The 24,131-nt window shown below is 36.5% G+C and overlaps 1 protein-coding gene across 1 annotated transcript; it reads right to left on the reverse strand.

Moving 5' to 3' along the window:
- Positions 1-23,112, reverse strand: LOC113418227 (C-type lectin domain family 17, member A-like). The gene is made up of 8 exons (XM_026677010.2): positions 23,060-23,112; positions 20,853-20,960; positions 12,972-13,031; positions 11,411-11,491; positions 9,918-10,043; positions 5,164-5,315; positions 3,675-3,784; positions 1-1,008 (listed from the first exon to the last, which is right to left on the reverse strand). Exons 1-8 carry the CDS (start codon positions 23,091-23,093, stop codon positions 879-881), a joined length of 801 nt encoding a protein of 266 aa, XP_026532795.2. The 5' UTR covers positions 23,094-23,112; the 3' UTR covers positions 1-878.
- Positions 23,113-24,131: the final 1,019 nt, after the last annotated feature.

Below are 24,131 nucleotides of genomic sequence, written 5' to 3' on the forward strand. Positions count from 1 at the left end.
TTTGGTCAAATGTTTAATGGTTCCTTCTTGAAATGTCATTCATTAATTAATGATTTTTCACCAACACGCATTCTCTGTTTTAATTGATTTATTGGTTTATATACCCTTGTACATATTTTCTGAGTAAAACAAAAAAATAATTCAGAGGAGAGAATTGTCTGTGAAACTTGTTTGAGCATAATTGAGAACAAGCACAGTTTCGGCAGCTAATGCCAAGATATTTGATTTGCAAATATTGTGGATAAATGCTGATTAAAAATAGTTTTCCTTGAATGAAGGTGCCACTTAACTGCAGCAGAGGCTGAGGTGGAAAGCAGAGAGAAGAGACATGAAATCTTTAGGAGCAAGAGTTTTCTGTGGTTTTACCTCCAACAGCATTTTTTTCTCCACCTGTTACTCCATCAGGATGGAAGCAACACTGCTTACATATATGTGGAAGAAGGAAGTCTTAGCGCCCTGCCCCCAGATACACAAAATCATAATAGCATAATATAAAAACATATTTTAACTTTTTATGTTAAGTAGCAAATATCCTCAGAGCATACACATACAAGCAGTGCATTCAATTCCCTTGGGACACAATAGGAAGCTGATCACAGATGCAGTTTAAATAAAGTTCAAGCAAGCAACAGTTGTTCCCTTGCTTTGAAGGAAGGAAGACCTATTTGCATGCAACTGTTTCTCTATGACTCTGTGTTTGTGAACCCCAAGAGAAATGCAAAAGATGTAGTCAATATTCAAGATGAGAGTACATAAAAGCTGGGGGGGGAGACAAAGAGGATGAAGGTCTTTAAAAGGGTCATATGAACATGATTCTGGAGACCTCCAGACTAATACAATAGCAGTGGTGCAAAGGGCTGCCGTGGACAGGAGCATGGCTAGCACTTCTTTTCACAGATCGAGAGTTCCTTTCTAGAGCAGTTGACATCATTCCATTTCCCAGAGAAGCGAACGGTAGCACAGTCCTCACCCGATCCAATATTGTTGGGTTCATCTTTCCCCCAAAAGCTAATGGTGGGAACAAAAAGGTTATTGGTCAGAAACCAATCAGCAAGTATCATGTGTCATTGTGTAAACTACATTTGGAACAGTGTGCAGAGTCCTGATTGCTCCATATTAACCACAATATGTAGGGCAGTCAACCCAAGAGTCTCCAGATGGGCTGCAACTACAATATACAGAATTCCCAGCTCTTCATTCCCGCTTAGAACCTCAATTTTATCCAGGTTTAAAAATGGAAGATACTTCTTCATCCATCCATTTGAATGCAAACAGGACTCTATTTTGTCATGAATTTCCTGTCCACCAATTTCATTAGAAATCTTCTGTTCCTAACAATACCAATGATGGAGAAATATATTCATTTGCCTGAAAACACTTCCTATTTTTGTAAATCCACATGACAAGAGGTCAAACTCCAAACTTAAAGAAGGTTCTCAAAAAGGCAAAGAGGGAAGTTAACAAAAAGGAACTGCTCGTATTTCCAGGCACACACATTTATTAATTTGCACAATATATCTAACTTAGGCTCCCACAACTTTGAGGAGGAAATGAAAATAAGAAAATAAGATAAAAAGCAAAACATGCTTCCTTCTGCAAAAAAAAAAACCATTGACATCAGTATCTGAAAAAAACCATACTGACATCAGGACAATTTTTTTCTCAAGAATTTATCATTGTTGAATACGTTTTTCTCCATAAAGTGAAAAATATTCTTACAAATGAGTTTCATGTCAAGCCTTTGGGTAACACTTAATCTCTTCCCCTTTTTATAAACATTAGTCCTTAAATCTTGAATAAAAATAATCTATTTTTAAATAGGATATACCTAACAGAATAGCTCAAAAAACAATATTTGTATTGGTCTAAATATGCAGGGCAACCCCTTTTTAATTTTTCCCTCCCCATTTGGCCTTCAGAGGGTTTAGAAGGCTCAGAAAAGACCTACTATACACTAAAATGTTTATGAAAGCATGGTGGAACAGGAGAGAGGTTTTTTGGGGAGGGGATCCCTTCAAGTCCATTTTGACTTATGTTGATTGCCTGGACAAATCCATGTCCCTTTCTTGGCAAGATTCTCAGAAGTATTGTAGTTTTCCTTCTTCCTGGAGCTGAGAGAGTGAGCCACTGGCTCAAAGTAATTCTATATAGCAGGTGAGAACCCACTGTAGTACCCAGCAAGCAAAACAGCTGGAGAGCAAGTACCTATGTGAACAATTCAGGCAGATCCACAAGCATTCATCATAAGATGCCTGCACAATATGCAGGGGAGATAAAGAAAAAAAAGGAGGTGCAAGACCACCTATACCTTGCCATACATCAAAAACATTTTGGAAGCAGCAGAACACAGCTTTCGAGATCTGCAAGTCGGCATCTCCCACCACCCAGAAACTACTTACAAGGACAAATCATGCATTACAAAGATTGCTTGGAGGCAGGAAAAACTTGTAATGTAATTTACCAGATTTCCTGCATGGATTGCCCCTGCGACTATGTAGGACAGACGGGGAGGATTTTGCAGCTGCTAAGATTGTTGGCCAAGCAGGGACAAAAATAGCCAGGGAAATGTTTGAAGCCTGGGAAACAGGCCCCTTGTCAATCAACAGGAGTGCTGATTTACCACCAGCATACAAGGTACTTAAGAGCCAAGGGCACAGCAGCAGAAGGAAGCAACAATCAAAGATCAACCATCAACACTCCAATTAACAACTAAAAGCCACACACAACCAGGAACCACATAAATACTATGAACAGAACAGCCCAGTGCACACATAGAGAGAGAAGTTCCTTGAGGATGGGTTCCCGCACGAATCTGAAAGCTTGGAAGACTAAATCTCTGGTCCCAGTGACAGACTCATATTGGATCCTGCAACATTATCCTGGGACATTCACAAAGAAAATACAGTTGGTTGAATGTCTAAAGCAGGACTAGAATTCACAGTCTCCCAGTTTCTAGTCCAGTGAGTTTAATCACTAAGTTACACAACTGCTGGAAACCCAATAGGAAGACAAAACAAATATAATGTATTCAAACAAACCTTCAAAATAGGATGAAATTTTCAAGGAAATATTATGAATTTACAACATATGTGATCATTTAAAGGGGATATTAATTTCCATTTTGTAAAGACTTTCTGGAAGAAAAAGACATTCTAATTTTTTATTTCAAAATCACACTCTCCTGTTCAAAGTCATTGTCATGAAATATGAGCACTTCCACAATGCTTATTCATGCATCATCCGGTCACCACCTGGCAGTATATCACTAATGAAAACAGGCTTTGTCTAGTCACAGCGATGACTGGCTGATGCTATAAATTGTTAGTACAGAAATGCTCTATATTTTTAGTATCAACTGAAGCATGAAGAAACTATTTTTATGGTTCTGACGTTACAGTGATCATGTATGGCTAATGGGTAAATGTCTGTTCTCATTCATTTGATTCTGGTCTTTCTGTCCAGATACTCTTAATAGTTTAAGGTATAAGGAACCTCATTTGTTGCTGCAGAATGCACCAATGGAGGGTTGCACTATTTTTTCGTGATCTTTTATGGCTTGCTGCATATTAGAGAGAGACTTCTATTCTGGAATCTACAAATCTCAGTTTCCATTTATCTATGCAAACCCTTTAATTGACTTTACCACCAAGTGGATTAGAATTAAATTTACTTACGACAAAGATAAAGTTGTATTATCCACCCAGATCCAGTGGTTTTCCTTGTCAGTATCAGTCAAGCCTATCCAAAACACCTGGTCACTGCCCATATGTTTTACCAAAAAGTTCTACCAGAAAGGGAAGAGAAAAAGGTTATGACTTTGTTCATAAAAAGTAGCAATATGTTCATCATGTACTAGAAGTTTTGATTTATGATAGGATACACATAATCAGGGCATATAGAGAATAAACATGAGCAACAAGTCATTACATTTAGCACCTGTAAAATTTGTAACACCTGTAGGAGCACATAGTTAGGAATTCCATTGCTTTGGTCTACCAGTGACACCATTTAGATAGGCAATAAAAACATGTCTATTTCACGTGTTTTTAAATATGTAATTCAAGGTTTTAACACAGCTCTTCTGATCTTAAGATTTTATAGATTTTGCTACTTTATAGATTTTACTTGGTTTTGCTCTTTGAGATCCAGGACAAGGAAATTATTTGTTCATTTTTATTTTTATTTATTTTATTTGGTTTGTCAATTGCTTACAAGATAATAGGTATAACTAAAAACATAGTTATGAATACATGGATACATATAAGAAAAATAACAGAAACAATAGGACAAGGATGGTAGGCACATTGGTGCGCTTATGCACGCCCCCTACAGACCTTTTAGGAAAGGGTCTGTAGTAGAAAGTCTAAGGTTAAAGTTTTTGGGGTTTGGGGAAGAAACTACAGAGTCAGGTAGAGTATTCCAGACATTGACCAAGTTTGGTGCAGTTAACCTTGAGTTTGTATCTCTTATTTGCTCTTGTGTTGTTATGGTTGAAGCTGAAGTATTCATTGACAGGTAGGACATTGCAATCTATAATTTTATATACTATACTTAGATCAGACTGAAGGCAGCGTTTTCTAGGTCTAGAAATGTAGTCTGACTATAGGCCACAGGATTCTCCCAGCATACCACTTATGCCCCCCCCCCCCAAATACCTGTGTTTTGGGGAAGGAGGGAAAATTAAGATAGAAAAAGTGTATTTTAAGCTCTGCAAGATTTAAAGCACCAATTTTACCCATTAATATTTTTCCCATTCCCCAAAGCACATACAAAAAAGCCAAGAATTTCAGCTCTACCCACTCTGGTGATAACATAATTAATCATACCCCTTGTGGTCCTCAGGCTTGGTAGAAAAATCACCATAGATTCCCCCAGGCAAAAAAATAAAAAATTCTCACTTTTACAGTGTTGCTTATGAGAACTGAAAAGCTACATTAAAAAGGTTTAATAAAGCAACCATGAAAATACTGTATTATATAAGCTGAATTGAATTTGAAATGAAAGCTACTTTCAGTATTTAAATAAGAACAGGGCATCTCTGATTAGGTTTACAGCTAGAGTTCTGTACATATGAAATTATATTTCTCAAATATCACCTTTGGGAACTCAGAAACATCCCCCCATATCTCCCCTGGTCTTGATAAAAGCAGAATCAATCTGTACCTGTTCTATCCCATCGTTCACAATAACCAGGTGAGCACCTTCATCTTCACAAAACTGCTGAGCGACCTTCCAGGGTTTGGTTTGGAAATAAAAGAAGTAGCAGCTGTTTTGAAAGTGCATCCAATGAGCTGGACAGGTTGTACAGAATATCCCTGAAATAGTCCAAAATTTGGGGGGTGGGGGGTGGAGAGCAGAATTAGAGAAAACTGGAGTGCTTTGTAGGACTTCATAGCCCTCTCAATATGTTCAGGGGTGTCAAACTCATGTTGTCACGGCAGCATCACGTGACATTTCACAACTTTTTCCCCCTTCGCTAAACCGGGCGTGGGCAATGGCCAGCGTGTGATGTATCCAGCCCACAGGCCAGGAGTTTGACAGCCCTGGGTTAGATTATAGCTCCAATTGATCCTGGCCAACCCTGGAACTAGAGCAGGGGTCTCCAACCTTGGCAACTTTAAGACTTGTGGACTTCAAGTCCCAGAGTTCCTCAGCCAGCAAAGCAAACCCTGAACTAGAGGATGAGGAGAAGAATAGTTTTTATCTTGCAAGATAACACAGGCACTGTGTTAAAAGTTTCTTTGGTAGAATTTTATTCACTGTGACTTTGGGTTCATCCATATCTTAACATTTTGTTATTATGAAGATAAACATCAAACTGGAAAACTGGAACATGTGAAATAGTTTTTATATGGGGCTTCACTAGGACTACTTTGAAAGTTTCCTTACTCTGCTTGAGTATTTAATTAATTTCATCTGTACCCAGTTGAAATGACAAGTATAAAACTTATCGAAGATGCTAACTTATTATTTCATGGCTACAATGTGTGTTACTATATATGTGTCTCAGTGGTGGGATTCAAATTTTTTTACTACCAGTTCTGTGGGCGTGGCTTGGTGGGCGTGGCAGGGGAAGAATACTGTAAAATCTCCAGTCAGAGGTGGTATTTTCCGGTTCTCTGAACTACTCAAAATTTCCGCTACTGGTTCTCCAGAACTGGTCAGAACCTGTTGAATACCACCTCTGATGTGTCTATACAGGTAGTCCTTGATTTACGACCACAATTGAGGCCAAGCAAGGCAGTTGTTAATTTTGCCCCATTTTATGACCTTTCTTGCCACAGTTGTTAAATGAATCACTGCAGTTGCTAAATTAGCAACTTGGTGGTTAAGTGAATCTGGTTTTCCCATTGACTTTGCTTGTCGGAAGGGTGCAAAAATGATCACTTGACCCCAGGATACTGCAACCGTCATATGAGTCATAATTTTGATCAATGACCGTGGGGATGCTGCAGCAGTCATACGTGTGAACAATGGTCATAAGTCACTTTTTTCAATACCATTGTCATTTCGAGTGGTCACTAAATGAATTGTTGTAAATTGAGGACTACTTGTAATGCATACATAGCAACTTCTGCAGTTTTCTATAGATTTGCAATAAGGCAATGGCATATGATCTTTATTACCTAAAATGGAAGAAGAATGTAATGAATTAATTCATAAAAGAACTCATGAGAATTCACTGAAGTTAGGACTGAGCAAGAAATAAAAATTCCATTTACTAAAAGATATGCCATTCCTTCTTGCCTCGCCCTTACTTTCCTCAGTACTATTAGGAGATAGGCTTTTCTCTTTTCTCCATCAAAAACTTCTCAATTTTGAAAGTGTAGAAATGTAAAATAATGGACACTGAATTTAACTATTGTATCTGCAGATGACTGAAAGAATGTAGAGGTTGTATTACTACATAGAATGTTGAAGTCATCAGCTAGCAGAAAGCATCTGCTACTGTAATTGGGATGGTTTTGATACATACTAGATCCACGACTTTAGCCACCATTCACAAGTTACTCTAGATTTTGCCCCTGCTTTGCCTGGTCAAAGCTATTGTGGGCTTGCCCAAGCAAAACAGACATGAGTTTTGACAACCCTTTGTTTTTTTGTAGACAAGTCCAATCAGATTATTATTATTATCCTGCTTTGTCACACAGTCAGTCAAATAGACTGGAAAACAGTCTGTGATGTGGAGGAGAGAGAGAGGAGGATGTGTGCCTTGGAGCTCTGTGGCCATAAGTGTCACAAGGAACAAATAGAAGCCAAACACCCAGCAGGAAAAGCCAAAATCCTGTTGAAGAAGAGGCCATGGAAAAAGAGACAGCAGCTGGAAAAATGAGGTGAGAGTTGGTGTGAAGTGATTGCTCTTCTAGCCTGGAAGACAGAAGTGTTTTTTCTCAACTGGAACATACACACACCCCCTAAGAGGAAAAAAAAAAGTAAGGCACAGCCTTACAAATAAGTAAATATGGGCAAAAGCTGCACCTACTGGCTGTTGAAGGAAAAGTAAAGGTTATGATGGAACCTCAGTAAAAAAGAAACCTAAGACTGACTGAACTCTATAGATCTAAAAGGAGTCTGGATCTATAGAGAATAACAGTAGTGACTTATCAAAATTAGTAGCAAAGAAGTAAAGATGTGAACAATAAAGAAATAGATTGTACATATGGAATATGTAGAAAAATATGACGGCATATAGGGAGTCCTCAACTTACGACCACAATTGAGCACAACATTTCTGTTGCTAAGTGAGACAGACATTTGATAAGTGTTATGTCCCATTTTATGACTTTCTTGCCACAGTTGCTAAGTGAATTCCTGTAGTTAGTGATTCACTTAACAACAATTAGTAACATGGTTGTTAAGTGAATCTGGCTTCCCCATTGACTTTGCTTGTCAGAAGGTAATAAAATGTGATCACATGACCCCGGGACACTGCAACCGTCATAAATATGAGTCAATTGCCAAGCATCTGAATTTTGATCTTGTGATCATGGGAGTGCTGCAACAATCATAAGTGTGAAAAACGGTCATAAGTCACTTTTTTCAGTGCCCTTGTAACTTCAAATGGTCACTGTTGTAAGTTGAGGACTACCTGTAGTGAAGTAGGACACTAAAAGTAAATAATACAGGGGCTACAGAATAAAGCTTTAGTATTAATAATATTGATCTAGGACTAGGAGATTAAGACAGCTAGGTATAACATAGCATAAGATATACATTCTTACATTTAGATAAGAGTAGAAATACTATAAGGCATAGATGTAGCCAGAACACCAGGAGTACATTGCCCGTTTATAAAATAGTTGAAGACATTCACAATTTGCAAGCTCCTTTTGTAAATTATTCTTGTTTTATATATAAAAAGTCCCCTCCAGCTACTAAATATAGATTAAAACAAACAAACAAACTTTCCCACTTTGAAGTGTTTTTGTATCTTTACTGAGTCTGGGGTCTATCTGATTAGTTGTGGTTTGAAAGAATCCATGACAGTTGTCAGCATCAATGGGATTGCCTCAAACTCAAGTGCTAGAATGAAAGGGGGGGATTTACAAAGAAGGCTATAAGAACAGAAATACTGAAGGCAGTGAGAGATGAACCACTGAAATATAAAGGAAAGGAAATAATAGTGTTGAAGCAGATACCAAGAACCGTATGAGACCTGAAAAGAAAATATCAGTTCCTGACTAAATGTTTGATTAAAAGAGAAATTAACTTCAGGTGGCTGATACCAGAAGGAATAATAGTGACTTGGCGAGAACAAAGGCATAGAATAGATACAATTGAAAAAGCAGAATTATTTTATGATCAATATTTCAGAGCATATGAAAGAGAAAAGAGAGGAGAGATGGAAGCAATAAAACAACAGGAAGAAGTAGTAGAGAGAGAAGAGAAACAACAAAGTGAGGAAGAAAGAGACGAGGAGGTAAGAGCCATCAAAGAAGAGGAAAAAGTCAAGGAGCAAAGAGAACTGAGAGCAACAACATCAACTAGACCATATAACAAATAAAACCATGGAAGAAGTTAAATGACACTTAACATAAATGGACTAAATTTGGCAATTAAAAGGAAAAGAATATTTAATAAATTAGAGAAATTAAAAATGGATATAATTTGCCTACAAGAAGTACATATTAAGAAACAGCATGAGAAAATATTAGACTATTCTAAGATTGGGAAATTGTATATTACATTGTAGCACAATGAAAAAGGGTGAAGTCCTGATACTTGGGCTAAAATATTAATAGAAAATCTGGGTAGAAAATAGCTGTGGCCAGAGGAAGTAGAACATCCTTAATAGGTACATAACACATAAAATAATATATGTATTTGTTTGGGGGTGTATAGATATAGAGAAGGAGAGACAGAGACAGAGACAGAGACAGAGAGATGTATTCTTTATATATGTGATTGTGTGTGTGTGTATGTATGTATGTGTATATGCACACACACACAGGGCTGATAAGGAACAACACTAGTACTAGAACATATATTTCTTTTCTTTTTTTCAAACTAGGAGAAAAGAAGAGTGAGATAGAAATGCAATACAATCACGGTTGTAGTTGCAGAGAGCCACAGAGATTAGCTTGCAGAAACTGCTGTGACATTAACAAAAACATTTTTAAGCCCAGGAAATGAAGAAAACATTAAAAATATCTCAAACTTAACTCCCAGTGTTTGAGAGGGAGGGAAAATAAAATCCAATCAAGCTTTCAAGATATTCATTCATTCATTCAAATTTCTATAGCTGCCCTTCTCAGTCAATGACTTTGGGCAGCTTGCATTTCAAATATTTTCTTGCTGTAGTCTGTATCAATAAAGCAGCGTTCTAGTTATTCTTGTAGAACCTGTTTCCTGTCTTGGTCTTCCTTAAAGGGCTGACAGAAGCCCACAAAACCATTCTGTGGTTAGGAACCACTCACCCGTGAAGTTACGTACTGTATCCAGGATCTCCATCACATCTTCGGCAATTCTAGCATTTTCTCTTTTGAGCTCTACCAGTGTTTCTAACACAGAAGAACTCAAATTGTTGTTCTTTGCCAAATCAACTGAGAAACAGAAAAAACGCCCAGACTTAGCAAATAAATGTGACAGTGACACCCTAGAAAATCCTTCCTCCACATAATCCTATACTTTCCTCAGGAGTGGGCTTCAAAAATTTTAGCAACAGGTTCTCTGCCAGGTTGCTGGGTGGGCATGGCCTAGTTGGCCTTCTGCACCACAAGCAGTGCGGGTGGGGCGTTTTTACTGCTTGAGTTTCTGCCCATTTCTGGACTTCCTGAACTTCTGGGAGGCCTGTTTTTCGCCCTCCCCGAGCCTCCGTGCGTACCCTGCACTTACCTGCATCCAAAACGGGCCTAGTGGAAGGGGAGGGGTGGGTGGGACCAACCAGGAGTGGGATTTGGGGGTTCTCTGAACTGTGCAGAACCTGAACCCCTGTGAACCCCCAGCAATCCATCCCTGGTTTTCTTGGTATATATACCTTTGTTAAAAAGAGCCATTTGTTGGAACAGATCAAATGTCCAGAGACTGTAGTGGAATATTCTGTTCTCAGTGGTTAGCCAGATCCATATAGGGAGCATGGCATGAGGATAATGCACTCTTCATATTATAGTATATATTTCAAGGCTTGGTATAGCACATCTAGCACTATCCCATTATACTGTTTTGATTAATTCAGAGTCTGAACATAAGCACACACACCAATACATGCACACAGTACAGATGATCATATTTAATGTATCTGTTACAAGCTTCATTGTTTTTATGTAATACCAGGAATTTCCACCCATTTCCTGGAATCACATAAAAATAATACACAACAATATAAGAATATCACATAAAATAGCTAAAGACAAATAATGGATGATGAAACTGATGAGTAAACTAAGAAAAAAAAAGTTAATTCTTGTAAAGTATATTTATGATCCTGTTCAAAATGCTTGAAAGAACAACGGCTGTTCATATACTTCTGGTTTGAATTCAAGATTTTAGTGATACTTTTGAAGTCTAAATGGTTTTGTACCTAATAATTTAATTGGCTGAATGGCTATATTTAAAGAGTTTATGTTAATGGCTCTGAGTTTGGAAGGAACAATTGAATGCAATGTCACAGGACTCTCTCTTAGCTCCTGGCCATTTTTATATTGCAATGATATGGTTGAAAGAGTTGAGGGGGCATTTGCTCATTCATTCAAAAAAAAAACAAAAAATAGCAATAATAGAGTAATAACATATTAATGTCCAAGGACAATCTTACAGATTTCTTAGGAGGTCCCTGGTTTTGATTAAAAGTCAGCATACATCTGGCAGAGATGTCAGCATGCGAATCCCCTTAAGTAGATGCTCAAGAATCAAAGACAAATACAATGCAAAATTTGAGAGTGTAACTAAGAAATTCACCTCAATCCCTTACCTTTGAAAGTGCTTACATCTCCATGCACTTGTTTGATATCATTAGCAGTTTCTGTTTTGAATTCATCCAATTTTCCAGAATCTGAAATTCAGTTTTGTCATTATAACAAGTAAGAAGTAGAAGATGCCACTCTAATCAACAATGAATTTCATTATAGCAGTTCAGAGCATCCTTTCAAATAGCTAAGCCTGCCATTCTTCAAGGGTTGCTTGTACATTTTAGTACAAAATTTCATGTCCTGAATTATCTTGTAAAATACATTTTAAAAAAAAAACTAAAGCCAAATATTCTGGGAAATAAGATTAAATGGGATTTAGAAAATACTGCTAAAACAAAGCAGCAGGAAGCCGATGAAATACTAGAAGCCCTATTTAAAATATTACAATCTTAACACATAACTTGCAGTTTGAAAGCAAGTATGAAAAATGCAGCAATGGCCAAGTGAGTGGAAAAGACTGTTTTTTATTCCAGAATCAAAAAACTGTAATATGAAAGATTGCTCACAACATCTAGTGATTATTTATTTTTTCACCTGCTAGGAAGATAATGGTTAAATGTTTCCTATCCATACTTCAACAATAGATGGAATGTGAATGACTAGGTATACATCTGGATTCAGAAAAGGCAGGAGTATCCAAAATCAAGCTTGTAGTGCAAAAAAAAATGTGCTTGACCATTTTAACGATCAGCAGCAATTCCCAAACAGATATCTGTTAGATACATTGAGATTATAATTCCTGGGGTTCTCAGTCATAATGCCTCAGAATTTTAAGATTTGTCCTCCAAAACATATCTGAGGCCCTTGACTGTCCTCATTTACTGGAATATTCTGATCCATCATTTCTGATTAATCTCAATACAGATTGTTATGAAGATAGCAGTACTGTACAAACACATTTGAAGACATTCTCTCTTTTCAAATTGTCCCCTATTATCCTAAAATAGTAATAGTAGTTCAGTATTAAACAAGATCTTCACTGGTGCATATGGAGTTATTCACTGACACTGCGGCAGTAGGGAATCTGATTTGTTACTGTAATATTAACAACACAATGTCTGGGTGGCTCTAGAAAATGCTACAGGTCATAAGTGGGGAAATGGCCTGGGTCACTCCAGTACACAAGTACTTGGGTGTTTTTTTTTTTTGTCTAGTTCTCCTTTATTTTCATGTAACTGCACACTGGATTCACAGAATTAGAGCATGGTAGAAATGCTGTTCAACCCAGATTATGATTCAGAAAAGGACTTGTTCCCTTGGATGAGGTTATACATGGAGTATCCACTCCTAACTTTATGAATTCCAAATTATATGGGATCAATAAAAGGGGGGCACCATATAATTGTGGACCACTAATCCCTGCAGATAAAAGGCCTCCATCTTGTAAACCTTTCAATGATCCTGCTTGCTGTTTTTGGTGGGTTTTTTTCAAGATCCATGCTGTTAACTTTAGTATTTTTGAAATGTAATACAGCATCTCATACTACAGGGTTCTTCACAATAAAAAGGGGAAAGGGAATTGGGTCAAACAATTTGTTCAAGAGGTATAAGAGAAGGACTTACGATTACATAATAATGATAATTTTCTGTTCTGCTTGTTGATATCTTTGGAAATTTCTGAATCTAGACAGAAGGAAAATCTATTATTTTGAGTATTGAGCCTTTTCTCCACTTTGCACACTTCTAGCAAGGGGTACTAAAATTTAGCCATAAAAATGGACTTAAAATGAAATGAATGAGCCATCACTGATTACTCCACATTCTTCAACAATTTCTTCCAGAAGGAAGGTAGGTTTCTACAGAAATAAAATTTTGAGATTGTTCAAATAAACAAATAACAAAATAAACAGAATATGCCTGAACATTTTTAATCACAAAAACTTTTTGTCCCCAGCCTTCTACCTTAGAGATCTTTCATAATAGAAATCACAGCAGATGGGTTTTTGAAACACCTGTCTTTGGAAATGTGCATTCAGCATCATAGACAATTATGGAAAATAAAGAAAACAGTTTACTTAAATAAAACAATTGGGACAAGATGGTGCAAGAAATTCTCATATTTTGGCTTCAGTTTGTAATTCAGATTACTAAGGATTTGGTACACTGAGTAAACAAACTGATATATAATTTTGGTGGAACTACAGAACTGTCTTAACTATTGAAGTGCAAATCACACAGCATCATGTATTTTTCCCATTAGTAGTCAGAATGAGAAAGCCATGATCTTTTACTTTATATACCAAACTGTGCAGTCTTGTGTGTGTTTACACGCTCTCAGAGACAGTTTCTTTTCTGGCAATAGCTTCTAGGGTCAGTATTGAGTTTATGCTTTGATAGATGTCTGGATTAAAAATATGTTCACTTTCATGCTACTGGCTGGAAAAGCAAGGAATTTATGTTCTAGAATCTAGATCCAGGAGATAACAATCTTGTCTGAATCTTAGTCATCCATTCATTTATGGATTGATGGATGAATAAATGAAATATGTAATCCTTCATGTACAGCAAATCTCAGGCTTTTTGTACATTGGATTGATTACATAATATAATAAATAATAATAAGAGACACAAAGTCTAATTAACTGGAACTAAACTGCAAACAAATATTACAGTCATCATTTTTAATATATCAACAGAAGAAATGTTGGCATTAAAAAAAAGCAACTTCTAACTCCATTATTTAATCTCATTACACAGAAATTACCAAATTGTTTTAAAGATGGCCAAAATTAAAATAGCATTGAAATAATTAAAATATACAGTATAGGAGTATGTGATATCAAATATACCATGATAAGTTTAATAAGAAGCATATTCTTAAGATAGTCAAGAATGCCAGCAAGGGCTGTGATGTTGATGCTATTATACATCTTGGTACAAATGATCTGTCCCAGAAGGATGTACTTTCTGTTCAGAAAGACTTCCAGAGCTTGGGGTATGAACTTAGTAATATGGGCTGTAGGCTTATCTTTTCAGAGGTTCTACCAGTATACAAGGAACAAAAAGGGAAAGGGCAGTGTGTAACAGAATTTAATGTGTGGCTAAAGGAGTGGTGTAAAAGGGAAGGCTTTGGTTTTATTAGTCATGATGTCTGCAGCTGGTCCAATGAAAAACTGTACAAAAGAGATGGTTTGCATCCATCAAAGAAAGGGACTGAGTTACGTGGCATTAAATTCACAGATTTCCTGGATAAACATTTAAACTGAACAGCAGGGACAGAGAATTAATGGATTCAGAACATCTCTGTCTCCGGCAACCTAAAACTGATAAGGATACCAGTGCATGCAAAATAGATGTTTGTGCAGGTAAGATTATCAACCTTGATGCCAACCAAAACCAAGCACTTAATAGTGAGTGCCATACCATGTGCACTAATCAAACAGGTGGCAAGAAAGTAGGGGCAGGCAGGCACAACACAGGTTATGTAGACAGGAAACACAGTGTCAGACATAAAGATCTCAAGTGCCTATATACAAATGCACAAAGTCTGGAGAACAAGCAGGATTGAACTATGAATACATGAAGGTAAATATGATATAGTTGGCATAACAGGAACTTGGTGGGATGAAACCCATGACTGGAATATACTGGTAGAAGGATACAAACTATTTAAAACAAAAACAAAAAAACCAGACCCCATAAAAGAGGAGGTGGAGTTGCACTGTATGTAAAGGACCACTATATTGCTACAGAAATGCATGAAACCAAAGATGAAAACCTCCTAGAACGCATATAGGTCAATATAAAAGAAAAAAATTATTACATGGCCATAGGCGTATATTATAGGCCGCCCAATCAAGCAGAAAAAATAGATGTCCTTTTTGCCAGCCAACTAATAAACATATGCTGGAAACATGCAACAATAGTAATGGGAGACTTCAATTATCCTGATATCAATTGGAAAACTAATTCTGCACCAAGTGAGAAATCAATTAAGTTCCTTACCAACCTAGCTGACAACTTTGTTGTCCAAAAGGTAGAGGGTGAAACTAGAGGGACAGCCATACTGGACTTAATTCTTACAAATAGAGAAGAAGTGATAGAGGGAGTTGAAACTGCAGGAACCCTGGGTGAGAGTGACCATGTCATACTAGAATTCAACATAACACAAACACAAGCAACCGAACATAATGACACCAGAGTCTTGGATTTTAAAAGAGCTGATTTCAATAAACTCAGAGAGAAATTGGAAAAGATTCCATGAATGAAAATCCTAAAGGGGAAAACAACTCAAGAATCTTGGGAAACTCTAAAAAGTATGATCATAGAAGCCCAGACCAGCACAGTACCACTGAGAAAGAAAAACAAAAAACCCAAGAAGAAACCAGCACGGCTACACAAAGATCTCTTTGGCAAATTGAAAGAAAAAAAAGACAAGTACAAAAAATGGAAAGAAGGACATACAACTAAGGCAGAATATCAGCAGATAGCCAGAATCTGCAAAGACAAAGTCAGGATAGCAAAGGCTCAGAACGAACAAAGACTTGCAACAAAAGTCAAAGATAATAAAAAAAGTTTCTTCCAACATATAAATAACAAGAAAAAAATCAAGGAAACAGTCGGTCCACTAAAGAGAGAAGATGGCAAGGAAGTAACAGGCAACAGAGAGAAAGCAGAACTGCTTAACTCATTCTTTGCCTCTGTCTTCACGCAAAAAGAAACTATAGCTCAACCCACCAAAAACATAACTGTAAAAGAAAAAAAAGACAAGTACAAAAAATGGAAAGAAGGACATACAACTAAGGCAGAATATCAGCAGATAGCCAGAATCTGCAAAGACAAAGTCAGGATAGCAAAGGCTCAGAACGAACAAAGACTTGCAACAAAAGTCAAAGATAATAAAAAAAGTTTCTTCCAACATATAAATAACAAGAAAAAAATCAAGGAAACAGTCGGTCCACTAAAGAGAGAAGATGGCAAGGAAGTAACAGGCAACAGAGAGAAAGCAGAACTGCTTAACTCATTCTTTGCATCCGTCTTCACACAAAAAGAAACTATAGCTCAACCCACCAAAAACATAACTGTAAAAGACAGACCAGAAATAAAAGTTAAAATCATCAAAAAAAAATAGTAAGAGAACACTTGTCTGATCTTTATGAAAACAAATCACCGGGGCCTGATGGATTACATCCCAGAGTTTTAAAGGAGCTGGCAGAGGTCATTTCAGAACCACTGCACCATATCTTTCAAAAATCCTGGAGCACCGGCGAACTACCAGAGGACTGGAAAAGAGCTGATGTGGTTCCCATCTTCAAAAAAGGAAAAAAAACAGACCCAGGAAACTATAGACCAATCAGCCTAACATCAATACCCCGGAAGATGCTGGAAAAGATAATAAAAAAACAGATCTGCCAACATCTAGGAATAAGTAAAGTAATAACTAGCAGTCAGCACGGGTTTGTTAAAAACAGATCATGCCAAACCATTCAACACAGTAACTAAATTAGTAGACCAGCAAAATACTGTGGACATAATATATTTAGATTTCAGCAAGGCATTCGATAAAGTAGACCACAACCTACTTCTTAGTAAGCTAGAAAAAAGTGGAATAGATAGCTCCACCACTAGATGGATTCGCAACTGGCTGGCAAACCGTACTCAACAAGTAGTCCTTAATGGGTCTAAGTCTACATGGAGGGAAGTAAGCAGTGGGATGCCACAAGGTTCCGTCTTAGGCCCAGTACTCTTCAATATCTTCATTAACAACTTAGATGAGGGAATAGAAGGGGAATTTACCAAATTTGCAGATGATACTAAGCTGGCAGGAATAGCTAACACCCAAGAAGATAGGCTCAAGATCCAGATGGATCTTGACAGACTAGAACACTAGGCCATATCTAACAAAATGAAATTCAATGTAGAGAAAAGTAAAGTCCTACACTTAGGCAAGAAAAACCAAAAGTACACATATAGACTGGGTGAAACCAGGCTCAATAGCAGTAACTGTGAGAGGGATCTTGGAGTCTTAGTGGACAACCAGCTAAATATGAGCCAGCAGTGTGCAGCAGCAGCCAAAAAAGCTAATGCAATCCTAAATTGTATTAACAGAGGGATACAGTCAAGATTAAGGGAAGTACTAATACCACTCTATAAAGCCTTAGTAAGACCACACCTAGAGTACTGCATCCAGTTTTGGTCACCACATTATAAAAAAGATGTTGAGACTCTAGAAAAGGTACAGAGAAGAGCAACAGGATGATTAGGGGACTGGAGGCTAAAATATACAATGAACGGTTGCAGGAACTGGGTTTGGCTAGTCTAGTAAAGAGAAGGACCAGGGGAGACATGATAGTGGTCTTCCAATATTTGAGGGGCTGCCACAGGGAGGAAGGGGTCACACTATTTTCTAAAGTGCCTGTAGGCCAGACAAGGAATAATGGATGGAAACTGAACAAGGAGAGATTTAACCTGGAAACAAGGAGAAACTTTCTGACAGTGAGAACAATCAAACAATGGAACAGCTTGCCCTCGGAAGTTGTGGGAGCGCCATCACTTGAGACTTTCAAGAAGAGATTGGACTGCTATTAGTTAGAAATGGTGTAGGGTCTCCCGCTTGGGGGGGGGTTGGACTAGATGACCTACAAGGTCCATTCCAACTCTGATTATCTGTATCTAAGTTGTTGTTGGCCTCCTTTGCTCTCCAATTAAATAATAAGAATACTTAAGCATTTTGGATTTCCGGTTTGCAAGCTTTCGGCGGTGGCAGGGATTCGCGACCGCGCGATCCCTGCTGCGTTTGCCGCCAAGGTTCCCCCGATCCATCTGGATCTGGGGGATATAGCTGCCCCGTAGAGGCAGCTGAAGACAGGGGGGATCCGGCAAGGGGTCTGGGGGTGTCGCAAACCCCCTCCCCAGCCGGCTAAACCCCCTTTTCCCAAGGTGGAGGAACGGCGGTCAGTAATGGCCGCCACGAAGAAAGCTGCAGCCGGACAAGCAGGTGCAGGAGGGAGAAAGCTGGAAGAACAGTGAAAGTTGCTTCTAACCGGGATAAGATGGGAGAAAGTGACCTGGAACCTTGAAGGCTGCTAAGTATACATTGTTCCTTGTGAGAGTTACAAGCTGCTAATACTCTAAAGGGGAAAGTTTTTTCTTTGTTCTACTCTCCTTCCTAAAGTGACAGCGGAGAAAAAAAAACCTTTTTGGCTATGAGTGGGAAGGGAGAAGGGAAAAAAAATTGGAGCAAAATTTGAAAATAAGGAGAAGATTGCCTAGAATTGCAAAGAGTTGTTAAACATTAAAAAACTTCCAAAAAATATATTTGAAAAGGATTTGTGATTACTTTAACCCCAGAAAGAGAAAGTGAAGAAGAAGAAGGTATCTAAAAGAAATAGTCTGTTTGGATTGTTTGGTGATTTTGGAACCTTTGAGAATTACTTATGATTAAAACATCTGGGTGGTTGTTTGGAAAAACTTTTTCTCTACACAATGGCATCATCTGTGGATGGATTGAAATTCATATATCAAAAATACGAAAGAGAAAAACAAGGAGGGAAAGATGGTCTTGGCACTATTTTTCAATACTTAGAAATGGTGGTTTATACTTATGGGAAGCAGAATGAACAACAGGATGATGGGGATAAAGAAGAAGAAGAAGCCATCTTTGATGAACAAATGACTTTGATTGGAGAAGGGAAAAAGCAAAAACAGCCCAAAAAGAGAAGAATAAGGTGAAAAGGGGACATTATGTTAAGAAACAACAGAAAGGGGGAAAGCAGAATAAAAGGGAGGTGGAGAGACAAGGGGTTAAAGAGGACAAGGAGAAGAAGAAGCAAGAGAGAAAGGAAGGGATGAGAAGCCCTAATGGCGGGGAGCAAGATGTTAAGAAGCAAAAGTTTTTTACAGATAATGGATAAATCTTATTGTTAAAGGGATTCTAGAAAGGTACATAAGACTGCATTTTTATACCTGTATTTAGAAGTAATCATAGAAAATTAGAAATAATATGTAACTTAAAATGTGATAAAATATTCAACATAAACTAGTGAAATTTTTGTTAAGAAAAAGGGAGTACTGTAATGAAATATGATTCAAGATTGTGATGGGGGGGGGTAATAATTTTTGGAAAGCATAAGTGTTCCCATAAAGGCATGATATTTAATTGAAATGGATAAAATGTTTAAGATATAAATGATGGTTAATAGTAATGATTAGAATATGGTATATTAGCGAATTTTTTTGTGAAATGAGAGATTTGAAGTAGAAGGAGGAACATTTTAATGAAATATTGAGCTATAATATGTGATGTGGGGGGGAATAATTATGGAAAATAGGGCTCCCATAAAAGTATGTGATTTAATTGAAAAGCAATGAGTTAAACGTTTAAGATATGAATGAATATCAATACTAATGAATAGATTTGTATTATTTTTGATAACATAGTATAATTTTAGAATGTACCAGACAGAATCCCAATGTATGTCATGTGTTTTATATTAAGTATTATAAATATAGGGGAAAGAGATAAAGGCATCATACTCCATATAGTGTACAGGAGAAGTTTTTCTTCTTTTTTTAAAGAAGAAAAATAAATGGTTGGCTGGAATAGAACAGACAAAGAATAACAAATATTATGATACGAATTGAGAGGAGATAAATAAAATAAAATAAAATTGAGAAAATTTAAAGGAGAGGAGAAGTCATATAGAAAATTGAAAATGTTAATAAGATATGAAATGGTATGTAAAATGAATATGAATTTGAATTTGTGTCTGTACCAAGAGTTTTAACCCGGGACTAAGCAACTTTCAGAAAAGAGATTTTTTTATGCTTTTATGTTTTGTGTTTATGTGTATTTATGTATTGTCTGTCTTGAAAATAAAATTTGTTTAAAAAAAAAGAATACTTAAGCATTTTGTATGAAGGCAAAGGTAAGAGATAGCTCAGTTTTTTATTTTAACATACATCAATGTATTTTAACATGAACAAATTATGCAATTAGTATTATATGAATATAACTCTCTATCCACAATCAGTATCAATTTCCAGAAGGAATAACTGTGTTAAATGGTTGCAGCAAAAGTAACATTTTGACACCTTGAGTACTTACTAAAGCCAGAGATATAAATGTTTCAATAAAAGAGAATATCTAAAGCTCAGGATTGAAATGAGGGATCCTTGGTGTTGTCTGAGCTTGGTTGTTTCTTACAGATGTTTCATTACCCAAATTAGGCAACATCATCACCAAGCTCAGACAGCACCAAGGACCCCTCACACAAATATTTATCGACATAATATATGCCAATAAAGGCTTATTGACATAATATGTGGTAGTTTTTAAGATTCTTCAAATAATTGTCAGAGATACAATTTACACATTTAAATAAAAGTTTCTCACATCAGTAGCCTGTTTTCTATTGTTGCCCTCTCTAGTCCCAGAATGCAACCAGATATGCAAAGTGGATAATATCTTCTCATGGAAAATTGCTTCTTTCTGGTAAAACTTACCATTTCTGAGGCTCTGGGAGAGAAGGGCTAGGAATAGCACAAAGGCAATGCCCATCGTGACCCATAATAGAATATGCTTCCAATTCATGAAACAAACAATATGACGATCTAAGAAATAATCAATTGGAAAAGATGAGAATTAGTAATAGACAAAGTAAATCAAAAGTGGATATAGGGAAAAGACAGTCATGGCTATCAAAGCCTTAATCTATTCTAAAGATTAGAGCGGTTATTCCGATAAAACTATTTGGTTTGTTCAAAAGTTGACCATGAATTACAGTTAACTTTAGTATCTATAAGCTATGTAGATTTTATACAATTTTATCTCTCTTGGATTGAAAACTCCATCCAGGTAGCCATCAAATAAGAAACTTTCTGGAGAGAAAAAGAATAAGGGCAGGATCTGGAAGAGGGAGGAGGCTGCCTGGAATTAAAAAGAATCTACAGTAAAACTTCAACAAGACTTCTAAAAGATACATTTTAACTGAAACTTTGCAACTAAATAGTAACCCCAGGAAGAGAAAGTGAAAAAAAAGAGCAAAAAAGAAACAGCTTAGCGTATATTTGGATTATTTGGTGATCTTTGGATTCTTGGTTGTTATATTTGAATGACTAAAATCAATCGGGTGGTTGTTTAAAAATTTATACAATGGCACCACTTCTGGATGAATTGAAAATGGAACTTAAAAAGTACAAAGAAGATGCACAAGAAGGGAAGGGTTCTTTTGGCTTCGTTTTTCAATTCTTAGAAATGGAGATTTGGAACTATGAGAAACAACAAGAAATGACTGCAAAACAAGAAGACTGGGACAAAGAAGAAGCCATATTTAATGAACAAGCAATTTTATGTGGGGAAGAAAAAGGAAAGGGGGGAAAGAAAATGGAGAATTTAAGACTTAAAAAAACAACCAAAGAAAAGAAAAATAATTTGAAAAATAAGTATAATACTGGAAAGCAACAGAAAAGGGGAATACAGAAGAGAGAAATAGAGGTAGAGAGACAAGGGGGTAAAAAGGGGAGAGAGAAGAAGGAAAGGAAAAGAAGTTACAAAGGCCCGGAGCAAGATATAGAGAAACAGGATCTATTTAGAGATAATGGGTGAAAATCTAACTGAAAAAGGGATTCTGTAAAGGTACATAAGATTGTATTGTTATATTAGTAATAGAAATCTTTAGAAAGTTGGAAACAACATATGATTAAAATGAGGGATAAAATAGTTAGTGTAATTTAGTGAAATGTTTGTGAATAAAATAAGTGAAATAAAATAAATGAAAAAATTGAATTAGGAAGGGAATATTAATATTAATGATAGAATTGACTTGGAATGGAATGTTGTTTTAATTATATATATTTATAATTTTTTTCTTTTTTTAAGAATACAGTGTGTATTTTAAGAATGTACCAAGCAGAATCCAAATGGAAGTTATGTATTATATTGAATGTTACAACTTTAGGGAAAAGATATAAAGGCTCATACTCCAATCAGTAACTACAGGAGAAATTTTGTTTAATGAGAAAAGATAATAGATAATTGAAACAGGACAGACAAAAAATATAAATACAATGATGTGAATTGAGATGAGATAATTAAAATAAAATTGAGAAAATTAAAAGAGGGGAGAAGCTATGCAGAAAATGTAAAATAGTAATAAGATATGGAATAGAATATAAAAATGAGCATGAACCTGAATTTGTGTCTGTACGAAGAAATGTAACCCGGGATTATGCTGCTTTCAAAAAAAGATATTTTATTTGTATTTTTTTTCTCTTTGTGAAAACTCAAATAAAATTTACCAAAAAAAGAAAAGAAACTTTCTAAACAAAAAATATATTCCCCTTTCCTAAATGTACAGCTGTTTCTTAAAATGTATAGATCTCAGCATTTAATGACTGGACGCACAAAGATCACAAAATACAATTTTCTATGATTCTAAGAAACCCAAAATTAATTAATACTCAATTCTCAAAAAAAATGAAAAAAAAAAGTGAGGAACAAAGATAGGTCTGACTATGGGAATTGTATGCTAATTCTTTTCTCCATCAGTTGGCTCAGAATCAATTACCAAAATATTGTATTTCCTATAACACCAGCGTAAATGGCCTTTATCTTTTCTATCTTACTAATTATGTTAGAATTAGTTCCAATAGAAGCTAAACAAATAATAATAATCTCTTCCTAGGTATGTATATCTTCTTCCCCTCTGTACCTGTTCTTCTAGGTGTCTCAAGTTCTTCCTCCATTATTAATCTTCTGTCGAATGATTTGGAAGGCATTTTCACTTTCTTGTTTCTGAAAGAAATTGTTCTAATACATTGCACTGTTGTATAAACCTCTTCTAGAAGTGTTCTTATGAAAGAGGATCAGTGCAAAAATTAATGACTCATCATATAAGTATATTTACCATATTCTGATTTGTAAAGTGAAATGTCAAAGTGGTCATTTCACAGAAAAGCATACAGTAGCTATTTTAGGCAGATGATTTTGGATGCCATGAATGGGCAAATAAGTATGATTTTTGGAATGACTATTTTCACAGATGAAAAAATAAGCTTATAAATAATAGAGTAAATAAAATACAAATCATGCCCAAAGCTATGGCTTACTCCCAAGAATACTACAGACTGAATTTAAAGAAGACAGTATTGAGTTTTAATGTAATTTGTGAATGTAACATCCACTAGTTACTACTGTGCAGAAAGAGATGGTGAAACCCATCACAGTATGCAGAATAGACCACAATAGCCTGCTCAAGACCTACAGAAAATGGAAACTTAAAAGGGAAGGCATCCCAAGCGTGCTTTTTCAAGAGGCAACTGGACTTTTTGTTTTTCTTTGAAGATGTTTCACTTCTCATCCAAAAAGCTTCTTCAGCTCTGGCTGGTTGGTGGGGAATAGATGGGTTTATATTCCTTGCAGACAGCTGGTCATTTGCATTCTTTTAGAGAGTGGTTGAGAACACTTGGAGGTTTATGTGTATCATCAGGGTCACCTGAGTGGTGCAAATGGCTATGGAGCCTTCTTGGAACTGCTGAAAGAACTGTGTTGTAGACTGGAGATAGATGGTGTCATATCCCCCACCCCTTTGTTGAGAGTGGACTGCTCCATTTTGACTAGATGGCCCCTTTGACCCCACTTTCAAACTAGTGGTCCTGTCTATCCAAACCAGCAATCTATCTGCATTTAAAAGACAAAGGCCATTCTTTTGAAGTCAGCAAAGTCCACATTTTAGATAGAGAGGACCACCCCACTCTCAACAGAGAGGGAGGGATAGGACATCA

This window comes from Notechis scutatus, chromosome 2 (assembly GCF_049901735.1).
Source record: "Notechis scutatus isolate UNSWTSFEM ecotype Mainland chromosome 2, rNotScu1.2, whole genome shotgun sequence".
NCBI classification, from domain to species: Eukaryota; Metazoa; Chordata; class Lepidosauria; order Squamata; family Elapidae; genus Notechis; species Notechis scutatus.

Bases quoted from the DNA above. Each gene is read 5' to 3' on its own strand.
- LOC113418227 (XM_026677010.2), bottom strand. From the start codon at position 23,093: ATGGAGGAAGAACTTGAGACACCTAGAAGAACAG. The intron at 11,492-12,971 runs GTAAGTCCTTCT...ACTGAATTTCAG, and splicing joins ATTATCATTATTATGTAATC to ATTCTGGAAAATTGGATGAA. The intron at 1,009-3,674 runs GTAAGTAAATTT...TCCCACCATTAG, and splicing joins AATACAACTTTATCTTTGTC to CTTTTGGGGGAAAGATGAAC.